General features: G+C 58.3%; 1 protein-coding gene across 2 annotated transcripts; it reads right to left on the bottom strand.

Moving 5' to 3' along the window:
- Window positions 1-29: 29 nt before the first annotated feature.
- TMEM150A (transmembrane protein 150A) lies at window positions 30-9,337 on the bottom strand. 2 transcript variants are annotated; one of them, XM_041415424.1, is made up of 7 exons: window positions 9,170-9,337; window positions 7,303-7,350; window positions 5,068-5,139; window positions 4,855-4,922; window positions 4,603-4,730; window positions 3,567-3,744; window positions 30-1,785 (listed from the first exon to the last, which is right to left on the bottom strand). In XM_041415424.1, exons 1-7 carry the CDS (start codon window positions 9,247-9,249, stop codon window positions 1,541-1,543), a joined length of 819 nt encoding a protein of 272 aa, XP_041271358.1. In that variant the 5' UTR covers window positions 9,250-9,337; the 3' UTR covers window positions 30-1,540. The 2 variants fall into 2 exon arrangements, with proteins under 2 accessions (XP_041271358.1, XP_041271360.1); XM_041415426.1 differs by lacking the exon at window positions 9,170-9,337 and adding an exon at window positions 8,772-8,934.
- Window positions 9,338-11,236: the final 1,899 nt, after the last annotated feature.

The raw sequence follows: 11,236 nt of genomic DNA, 5'->3' as shown, positions 1-11,236 counted from the left end.
TCTGTCTCACTCACGGATGATTTTCACTTTTATTATTGTAAATTCACTGTTGTCTTTATATATACTTTTTAAAAAATATATTAGATACAAAAGTCAGAAAGGCTCCTCTTTGAACTACATATACTGGTGGATTTACAGGCCGGTTTGGAAAAGGTGGGCAAACAGGAAAGCCCAACTTGATCAATGCGCACAGCAGCAGCAGCAGCAGCAGTAAATGCCCCTCTCCAGGGACAAGGGGATTTTATATATATATATATATATATATATATATATATATATGTATGTATGTGTATATATATATATATATATATATATTTGTAGATCTATGCATACACACACACGCACACACAGCACTCATACCCCTCAACAGCTCAACCCCCTGCCCAGGAAACCCCGGGCTCACCTCAGCCCAAGGATGCTGTGGCTGAGCGGGATGAGCTCCCGCCAGGCAGGCATTGGCCAAGGCGCCAGAGGACGGATTTGGGAGTCCCAGAAGAATGGGGCACACAAATCCTCTGTTCCTACAGAAGTGCTTCCCCTTTCCATGGCTGCACTCCCCGGGACAGCTTGGGCTGGCAGCGGCACAGAGCAGAAGTCTCCTGTTCAGTAGGCATGGTGCCTGCAGGACATCCCCCATATGATGTAAATTTGAAGACTCGTTTCCCAAACTAGCTGGAAGCAGGGAAATGCTGTGACCAGAGAGGTGAAACCTGCCTCATCAATTCTCAAGCTGAAAAAATGCAGGACACTGACTGATGGCATAGAAGGCCCTGAGCAGTGAGAGCCCTGGCACGGGGGGGGTCAGCACTGTCCAGCTGAGGCTGCCGGTGTCAATCCGCAGCACAGTGAGACACCACCCGCACCTGGGAAGGCAGGCAGGGAGACACTCCCTGCTGCCATCTTCACTGGGGTTGCAGACAGACTGGCAGTGCAGTCACTTTCCAAGAAAGGGAAAAGGCACTCTGTGTTTTTGGCTCCTCTGACAGTCACAGTAGCCAGCTGGAAGGCTTGCTTACCCCTGTGGAGGAGTGAAGAACAGAGATCTCATCCCCTTCCAGCACACCAGGCTTGTGTGGTGAAGGGAGAGTGAGCCCCCTGCTCCCCCATGTCCCTTACAGGAGGAAGCCTCAGTATGATTGCCTTCAGCAGCCCGACTCAGAACAGGCTACCCCCGAGGCTCAGGGGCAGATCCTGGCTCTGCTGATAGCACCAGGCTGGCATCCCCACACCCCAGCAGTGACCCCAAACCCTGTGGGCAGGGAGGGACAGCTATTGCAGGGGCAGCAGCTGCCAGAGGAGCACTGGACACAGCTCCTGCTGAGAGTGGAGGGCACCGCAGGCCCACATGCACACACACACACACACACACACACACACACACACACATATAAACACACACACACACACACACAAACACATACACACACACACATAAACACACACAAACACACAGCAGCGGGGTTTTCAGAGATATTCAAGGTGGGGAGTCACTGGCAGAGCCCAGTTTGGGGTCTCCACTATGGGCTGCCTCCTGTGGGGCTCAGGCCATAGCCAGGCCCTCCACATGGCCATGGATGTTGGCCGTACTGGACAGGCTGCTCTCACCCTTGTAACTTTTGGGGGCCCGGCTGGCTTTCAGCAGGACCAGGAAGGTGTCTGTGGAGATGGCCCCAAATTCAAAGGTGAACGTGCCGTAGAAAACCAGGACATCAATGATGAACATCCACTCACACAAGGCAGCCACGTGCTGTAGCACGAAGCTCTCCTGGATGAAGAACACGCCACCTGAGGGTATCCCAGTCAAGGATAGTACAGCTGAACCAAAACCACCCCATGGAGGGCCATGTCCCACTGTTACTGCATGCTGGGATGGACGTGAGTACCCATCCTCTGCAGGAAACACACCACCACTCCTAACACTGAGAAACCCCCACATGCTTCTCCCAGCACCAGAAGGGCCCTGGCACAGGTGGCACACATGCCCAAACCAGCCTTGGTAAGTCATTGCACTGATGCCAGGCTGGGATCATCTGAAGAGGCCAGGGCAGGACGAACTCAGGCTGCAGGTCTCAGTGAAAGCCAGGTGCCCAGATGCTCAACTTCCCCACACTCCTTGCCTCTTCCTCAAGCCAGGCTGGTGTCTCCATCCTCTCACAGGATGCAGTCAAAGATGATAAAACTCAACATTTGAAACAGGGTTTGGACTGTTCCATCCCAGTCCTGCAGCACCTCCTGTCCTTCTGTGCTTCAGGCTGGCCCACCCCAGAAAGGAGGCCTGCTCCCACTCCTCCAGATCCTACCACTACCAGAATTTCCTTATCCTTCTCTTACCCCCACCAAAAATCTCCAGGGAAACCTATTGCAAGAGCTACTGTGGGTGAGGGGAGGAGGTACACTTCCCAGCCCTCCAGGTGAAGCTTCCAGCAGTACCATGCCTTCTGCAAGTGACACCAAGGTCTGGGAGAGCTGCAGAAGCAGGGACCTGACCTGTACAGTGTAGAGCCCTCTGGTCACTCCCCCCATCCCATCAGGAAAGATCCCAGCCCTTTCCCCACACTGTCCACATCACAGCTCACTGCTTGCCCACTGCCAGCTTACAGAGCAGAATGGCCACAGCAGATGGGCACCAGTCCTGTCTTCCTTGTCCTTACATGCCCTTCCTGTCCCTCCCAGCTGGCATGGCCCTGCAGCAGTCCTGCCTTTCCCAGCTCCTTGCCTGCCTCCCAGCCTGCCTGCCTGCTGTGATGACAAAGCAGGACCCTCTGATACATGACAGGCTTGCCAGCACCCCCAGGCTCCTCTTGTGTCTCGCCTCAGCCAGACCCCAGCCAGCCTCTTTGGGATCCATGGACACTGCATGCTTTTTCCCCTTCCTGCCCAATAACCACTACCTCGTTTCCCAATTTATCCCCAACCTCAGTCCCAAATAAGCTCCTCAGTCCCCAGCCACACACTTGGGACCATTCTTTGAGCTCCAGCCCACTTGATGCCATGCCCTCCCTCCCTGGTAAAGTGTTTGCAGACCCCAGTACCTGCTCACCAAACCCCTCCTTGGCCCATGGGCAGATTGGCTGGTGAGTGCCCAGGAGTTCTGGCTGACAGAGGTGCTGCCATGCACCACCTGGCACCTGCACCCAGTGCTTTTGTACTCAGCTTCAGTCAGAGAGGTAACCCAGATGGACTTTGCATTGCCAAGGGTTCAAAATACCTCTGTCCCATTAAAAAAGCCCAACAATTAACCAGACCTGGGTGGTGTGTAACTGGAGTCTGCAGTGGTGGCTGGGCTGCAGCAACCAGGGCACAGCTGGTTTGGGGCATACCAGCACTGCAAGAGACACCCACCAGCATCCCTCCCCCTCCTCAGCCCCTGCCCAGCCCTGGTGCTGCTGCTCCTCTAGCCTACACCTGCAGTGAGCTGCCCACCCTCAGTGCCCTGCCCAGCTCCTCTCCTGGCACCATGCCTCATTGCCAGACCAAAGGATAGAGAATTTGGGGCATATACGCCACTGTAAGGACCACCTTTCACCAGCCTATTCCCAATCATCTTCCCACACCCTTCAGGATACTGAAGACGAGGGTGAAGAAGGCCACAGTGGTGAGGATGCTACGTAAGTGGCCGGTCCAGTATTGCCCTCGGGTTTTGGCCATGCGGTAGGTGAGGATGGACTGCAGGAGCAGGAACAGCATGCTGGTGGGAAAGGCCACCCCCGCCCCAATGTAGTGTAGCACCTTGGCGTGATCCACCTGTGGGGAAGAAACCATCAGTGCCAGCACCCTGGGACACTGCCTATCACAGTGTGACTCTGCTCCAGGAGCTGTAGTCCTGCCCAGGAAGGGGTGCAGACAGTGCTGGGAGCAGGTCCAGGCAGCTCACCCTGTGCCTACTCCTGGCTGAAGAGCAGACTTGGATCCACCATCTACTGCTGGGATCTCAAAGAGCTGTTTCTTTTATCCATGGGCCAGCAGCCCTGCTGTGCCCAGGGGCTGCCCTCTGCCCTGAGCAACATCAGGGACTGCCTGCACCCCTCCTGAGGGTCACAGCCCAGCGCCGCTCACCACGGCTGGGCCACAAGGGGGACCGGGGCCTGCACAGCCTCTCCCGGGGCTGCCGTGGGCAGCAGCCTCCTGCCAAGCGGGAGGGACTGGCTGCCGCAGGCGCTGCCGGGAGCCCGGGGCCTGGCAGAGCAGGCAGGGGCTGAGCACCGCCGTGCGCTGCCAAGCCTGGGCCCGCTCCGCTCCCCGTGAGCACGGGCTCTGCCCTGACAGTTTCCTGGCGTCACCCCCTGGGCAGGATCAGCCTGAACAGCATGTCCCTGCCCCTGCACGTGCCCATGGAGAGCACAGACAGTGCAGAGGGGGCTCAGGTACGGGTTTAACCAAACCCAGCAGCTTAATCTGGACTTGAAGTATGAATACACAAAGAGGACACCCAGCACCCTGGGAAGCACAGCACTGACTCAGGGGAAAGGAAGGATTGCATGGATGGGACACTGGACCAAACCAACGACCCCAAACCCTACCCTGCTGAGCACAGCCATTGCCCTGCTCCAGCCAAGGCCCTCCTGCCACCCTACCCCAGGGATTCCTGAGGAGATGCCTTACCTGAAAGTTGCCAACCATGGTGAGGCCAGCAGCGCAGACCCAGCCAGTGGCCAGCCCCAGGGTGTTGAGGAGGGATGGCCCCAGGCGCTCCAGGAGGTGGGCATAGCGCAGCAGTCCCACCAGGATGACTGCGGGAGGGAAACACAGTCACATGCCACTGTCTGCGGGCCCCCTCATCCCACTGCTGCCCCATGCCGGGGTGGGTGCAGGGCAGCCTCTCCCAGCCCTGCTTCCATGGCAGCAGGCACTTACCCATGAAGGAGCCCAGGCTGCAGATGAGGCTGAAGAAGCAGCTCTCGGGAGGCAGGGTGCCACACTTGCTGTGGGGACAAACAAAACCCACAGAACACTCAGACAGGGGGCACTGGGGTGTGTGCCTGACTCCCTCCACAGGACACCCTCCTGGGTTGCCCTGGACGGGTCTCAGAGCAGCTCTACCCGTGCCCCCACCCTGAGGCTGCTCACCTGACGAGGGGGATGTGATCCAGCGTGCAGCAGGAGCTGGGGCCGTCCATGTCACACGACTGGTTGTAACTCCTGCCAGCACACAGGAACAGGTTAGGAGAGCCGAGACGCTGCCCAGGACCCTCGTGTCTCCTGCCCTGCAAGTGCAGCCCAAACCCAGGGATGTGCCCACAACCTCCAGGGAGTGACCCACTGCCCAACAGGTAGAATCACGCCTGTGTTTCCACAGCCTGTTCCCTGCCTGCTGGCTCTGCTGCTCACCCCAGCCTGGGAGGCAGAGGCCATGGCAAGGCAGAGGCTGTGTGGGTCGGGCTCTGGGCTCGGGGGTTCTGGCAGCCCCACACCCAGACAGGAGCAGGAGCACCCACCTGCCAGCCCCCTCACATATTGCCGGGATGGAGGCACCAGCGCAGCCAGGCACACAGCTATTGACAGCTCCAGGTTTGTAGGGGATGGTTGGAATGCTGAGCTGTGTGGGGAATGGCCCCCAGAGCCACAGGCACTCCCGGAGCAGTGCCACCGCACCTGGGAGGGAGGGAGCTGGGAGAGAGCTGGGAGAAGGGAGGGAGCTGGGAGGCACTGCCTGAAGGACAGCATGACCAGAGGCAGCCCCCAGGCTGCCCTGGAGCCAGGCACACCAGCAGTGCAGCCGGGGCAGTCCCAGCACTGCGGGGCCGGGCAGGGCTCTGCTGCCCACACCCACGACAGTGCGCTGGGAGCACCTCCTGCACCCACAGACCCCGTGAGTCCCGCACCCCGAGCTCTTATCAGCCCTTCCTGTAACACAGCTGCCGCCTGCAACCCTAACCGAATTCCCACCACAGGGGCTCAAGCCCCCTCACCCTCACAGCTCTCCCAGGAGCTGGCACACACTGAAAGTGGGTTTTTGTGTGCCTCTTTGCTGCAGCATCACCCAGCAAAAGTGGCATCCAGCACTTCTGCCTGGCATGGCTCAGTGGAACCCCTGCTCACACCACAGGCAGTGAGTGCAAAGTTCTCTGCCCAAAAGGGCCTCTTCAGACACCCCAAGTCCCACACTGGGGGGCAGACTGAGGGGGGACAGCACTGTGGGGAGAGCTGTGTGGGGACAGTGCTGCCCTGTCCCTCACCCAGGCTGTCCATCCACCACTTCCAGCTATGCAGCAAGCACATGGTTAAAAAGCCTTTTTGGAAAGGGCTGGGCTGAGCTCTGATGTTTTTTCAGTCTCCTCAGTTTACTGGTGGCTTTGTTTTCCAACCACTAAACCCAGGCGAGGAGTGGAGCCCCACGGCCTCCTCAAAGGCTGCTCTTGGGGTTGTGTTTGGTTTGGGAGGGTTTTTTTTATTATTATTTTGTTTAAAGCAAGCAGCCCAAGGCCGGGAAGCATAATTCGTCATTAAGGGCTGGCTGTGCGGCAGGGACAACCCAATACACACATTCTTCTCAGGGCAGAATCAGCCATCAGGCAGGAAATGGCAGCAGGTTTTTTTTTTCACTTCTTCAAACACTCCAGCAAGAATTAAACTAACATGGATCTTTCTGGGCAGATTTTTAAGGCGACTCTACAAGCCAAAAACCCTGCAGAAGGAGTTGCCAAGAGACCAAACAGTGTTTCTTTTCCCAGCCCTTGTCTCTTCCACGCCTCATCCCCCATCTGGGGGTGTTGCAGGCAGTTCTGCCCATGGGGTGTCTGGGTGCTGCAGGACCATCCCATCCCCCTGGCACTGCCAGATTTAGCCTCAAGCAAGCAAGTCACAACCTTTTCCATGGAGACACATAGCCCTCTGTAATTCCCTGACCACTTATTTTCATACTTTCTCCATGCTGTGTTTTTTCAAAGGCCTCCTTCTCCCCGCCTGGTTTGCAGCGAGGCTGGACTGTTCACCAGGGTAGCTGTTACCACAGCAGAGCCTGAGCAGGGGAGGGAGGGCAGCCCAGCCCCAACAGCAGCTCGACCCCAAGCTGTTCTGCTCCCAAAAGCCACTCGGCTGGGCAGGAGGCATGTGCCCTATGGCGTTTGCACCCCATCACCACCACATCTGCTAGGGAAGAAGGCAGCTCTGTGCCCCTGTAATGCTCCCACCATCCCCAACCCCCTTCAGCACAGTCATGGTGCAGGGAGTGCCTCAGCTACCCAGTGGTCTGACACAGCTTGGCATGCTTCAAGTGGGACAGGTATGGAGCAACTTGGCATTATGAGGTCTTTAATAAAGCCAGGATGTGCCAAAAAGCCCCTGCTTCCCCGCAGGACTTACCAGTTGTGGACAGGGCAGATGTGGTTGTTGGACAGTGCCATGGCATATCTGGAGGAGAGACAACAACAGGGTTACCACAGCCACCCGCCTTCCTGCATCCCCTTTCCCTGCCAGCATCCAGAGCGGCCCCAGGGACTAGCAGCCAGAGCAGAAGATACAGGCCTTCACTGCCTGACAGGGGCCAGCACTCATCCTGTGGCACCTCCCAGCTTTACAAAGCAGGAAAAAGAAAAACAAGTGCATGCTCCACAGAACTCCCACTGCTGGAAGCAGGTTCCCCTGCCTTGTACCCCCATCCCTGCTGAGAGCCACCTCCTGCTCCAGTTCAGTGCAGCTGCTTCTGTGGGGCCTCTTCTCCATCGTGCTGCTGTGCTCCGTGGGCTCTGGGGGACTGCTCTGTCACAGAGTCTCCCTGGAATGCCCCTGGCATCGGGGCTCCCCACCAGCCTGCAGCTGTGCCGGGTGACACCCAATGGCACTGGCTCTGCTGTGCTTCCCCCAGCCCCTGGCTGGCCACCAACAGAGCTAAAGGAAGTCTGGAAAAGTAGCCAGCATGTTGGGAGAGTATTATGGGGAGATCAGCTCCTTAAAGCATTTCAGTGTGGAGTCACCCTTGTGCCTCAGTCAGCGTAACAGGGGATTCATGACATGCATCCTGCTCCACTCCAAGGGGTCCCAGCCCCATGGCCCCCACCCCAGCCATCGAGGAGCCCTCCTGCCCAACAGCCACAGCAGTGGGCAGCATCCTGTTGTTCAAATCACTGCTGGTTGTGAACAGCTCAGGTTAAAAATAGGCCCCAACACCAGTATGAAAACCCTCCTTCCCTAGCTGGCTGTGTAATAGCTGGGCTGCAAAATGGATGATCCCAGAACAGAGGCAAAGGAGCAGGACAGGTGGGGGAAACCAAGGAACAGCACCCCCAGCCACCAAGGAGCAGACCCCTCACCGAGCCATCTCCCAAAAGCACAGGTCTCCAAAAGGGCCACTCCCAGGGTAGCTCAGGCTGTGAGGATCATAAGCAGCAACTCCCATCCGTGCTGCTTTAGTCTGGAGAGGTATCTGCCCCCCACGGTCACTCACAGGAGACAGCCCATGCTTTGCAAGGTGTCCAAGGGAAAAACTCGCAGCATAAGTTCCTAGCACCAGGTTCGACATTCCGCTTTGTCATGAAGCAGGACAGGTGATACCTCAGGGGGAAGCTCTTGGAGAAACCTGCATGCATGTGGGATGCACTTGCTCCATCCCACACCCCAGTAAGTCCCACTACCTATACTGAACCTCTTGATGCCTTTTCTCAAAGTCCTTCATCCACTGCTCACCTGTGTTAAGGCCTGAGAAATGGACTAGTACTGCTCACCCAAGTGACACAGCCTCTACTCCTAGCACAAGGCCCATCCATCCGTCCATCCACCCACCCACCACATGGGATGGTGCCCATGTACGGACGGCAGCCCTGGCGCTGCAGTACCTGGGCTGGTGGCGCGGCTCCCGGTACCGTTCCCGAGTTCCCGAGCCACCTGAGCGTCTGCCGCACTCACGCCGGGACAGGGGCGCGCGATTCCGCAGGGTGTCAGGGATTTAAGGACAGGGAAGCACATGCCAGCGCTGCTGCAGGGGACGCGGGGACCACGCAGGGCGGCTGTGGGGGTTCAGGGAGGTGTGGGAGCCCCTGAGTGTCCAGAAGTGCCCCAACATGACCGAGGAAAGCGGCTCCCCGCAACCTCCATCCCGCTGCGTCCCACCTCGCAGCATCGCACTCTAAAGCATCCTCCAACCCCCGGCCCTCAGCCATCCCGCAGCATCCGGCCCGGGCCCCGGCCCCACCGCCCGTGGGTGGGGGGCTGGCGGCGACCCCGCGGCACTCACACGATCCACATGCCGGTGATGGTGAAGGCAGGCAGCGTGACGGGCAGGATCCCCCAGGCCGGCATCCTGGGGCCGGGCATGCCCCGCCGGGCTATGTGCGAGCGGGGCCGCCGGGCCGCCGCCGGGCCGCGCTCCCCATGGGCGACGGGGCCGGGGCCGGGGCCGGGCTGGCGGCGGCCCCCGCGCCACGTGGCACCCGCGCCGCCGGCCCGGGGAGCAGGTCAGTGCTGGGGAGGGCAGCCGGGGAGCAGGACGGCATGGAGCCGGCAACGCCGGGCTCCGCGGGGCGGGGGCCCCACAGCGCTCTCGGCTGAGCCGCGGCGAGGGACGGGCTCCCGTAGAGCGCCGGGGACGGCAGGCACAGCTCAGCAGCGAACACTCCTGCCGGGAGCTGCGGACCCGAACAGCTTTTGGCAAGGCCGACTCGGGCACCCACAGCCTGCTGCGGGGCTGGGGGCCTCACCCCTCTCAGCTCAGGTGATGCTGTCTCTGCCCGAACACCAGCCCGGGGCCACATCCTCAAAAGTGTGGGCTCGTGCAAGTGTGGCCCAAAGGGCACTGTCAAAGGACGAGGCAGGAGGTACTGCCTCAGGGAGGGGCCAGGCAGAGAAGGTCTTGTTTAGTTCACTCTTCTTCCATGGGGCTCAGCATTCCCTCCTGAGGACAGGGCTCTGTTTGCACGCCAGGAGTGACTGACCTGGTGCTCTCACTAAATGGCTGCAGCCACACTGCCAGCCTGCACACGCTCCCGCCCCGGTTACCCTGACCTCTCTCTTCCCAGATGCTTTCTACAACTAGGGATTAAGTTTAGCAGCCAGCCACCAACCCTGCTGCCCAGAGAAATTTCCATTTTTCTTTCACAGAAAACGTGAGGAAAGGAAGTACAACTTCCCCTGGCAGAGAAGCAGGGCTGTGGTGAGGCCACAGCTGTCCCATTTCCCTATTGGGAACTCAGCAATAACTTGCCCTCTTGCCCTTGGCTGCTTGTAGGGATATGTTTATATGTTTTCAAGTCCCAACACATCCTCCATCGCCAAGCAGTGTGCACACCCGTTGAGAACGGAACATTTGGTGCTCATAAAGCCTGCACTTTCCCTTCTGCAGAGAGGAGCTGCCCGGGGACAGCTCTGACCCTGGCCTGTGTGGGAGAGGAGCCCTGGCTGCTCCCCCGGGCCAGGGTGCCGGTTACACCGCAGGGGCAGTACTGCACACTGGGACTTGTAGTCTGGGGAGCTCATCGTCCTCTGCGCTGACTCGCGCCCCAAGCAGCCTCCTCACGGGCCCAGCGTGTCTCCTCGCTGTTCAGCCCATCAGTTCGGGGCAAGAGCTGCACTCCCGAACTGCGCTGCCGAGCCGGCTGTGCTGCCAGAGCCGCGCCGGGCATTCCCTCTCGGCAGCAGGCCCGGCCCTCCCTCTCCCGGCAGGCTCCACACGGAGCGGGGAGCGGTGCCCGCTGCGCCCGGGGCCTCCGGCGCCGCAGGCGAGAAGCACGAGCCCTGCCGGGCTGCCTTCTGCGCAGCTGGGCTGCAAATGCCAGGCACAGTGGCTTCAGAACACATCATCCTCTGTAACAGGCATACATTTTTCCAGAGGAGTTCAACAGCTGGCATTTATAGAACTGAGGATAACTTCTAAAAAAGCCAGCTCACTGTTGATACGTCCTGGAAATCTTTCTTACAGGCCTTTTGAGTATGCTCAAACCCAATTTTTAAATTGGAATTGAAAGCAGCAGTGCTTCTGTTTCACAAGTTTCAGTGCCAAATGTATGTTTTACAGTCAGGGCTTATCATTCCATAGGACTCCTCACAGTAGTAAGCTTCATACCAATGAGGAAAATACCAGCTCCACAGCAAAGTGTTCAACATGCTAAATTCCCAGAACATATTTCTATTCTGTTTTAGCAGTAGAAGTCCCTGATGTAAATGGGAACAGAAGAGGCAGGTAAATTCAAACCACAGTGATGTCTGTTCAGCCTCCTCTGGAAAATACTTAGTCAGACCCTGAGTAAAAATGAGAAAGTCCAAGACTAGAAAAAGTATATGCTAGAACAAATCTAAGGGCTACTGT

This window comes from Onychostruthus taczanowskii, unplaced genomic scaffold (genome assembly GCF_017590055.1).
Source record: "Onychostruthus taczanowskii isolate IOZ18803 unplaced genomic scaffold, ASM1759005v1 scaffold5, whole genome shotgun sequence".
Classification (NCBI taxonomy): domain Eukaryota; kingdom Metazoa; phylum Chordata; class Aves; order Passeriformes; family Passeridae; genus Onychostruthus; species Onychostruthus taczanowskii.
The sequence above is the reverse complement of the archived record's forward strand: the minus strand, read 5'-3'. Positions and strand labels throughout refer to the sequence as shown.

Coding starts and splice junctions, on each gene's coding strand:
- TMEM150A (XM_041415424.1), bottom strand. CDS start 9,249: ATGCCCGGCCCCAGGATGCCGGCCTGGGGGATCCTGCCCGTCACGCTG. Junction 5,140..7,302: donor ATCTGCCCTGTCCACAACTG/GTAAGTCCTGCG, acceptor GTGTGCTGGCAG/GAGTTACAACCAGTCGTGTG. Junction 4,731..4,854: donor CAGCCTGGGCTCCTTCATGG/GTAAGTGCCTGC, acceptor TCCCTCCCGCAG/TCATCCTGGTGGGACTGCTG.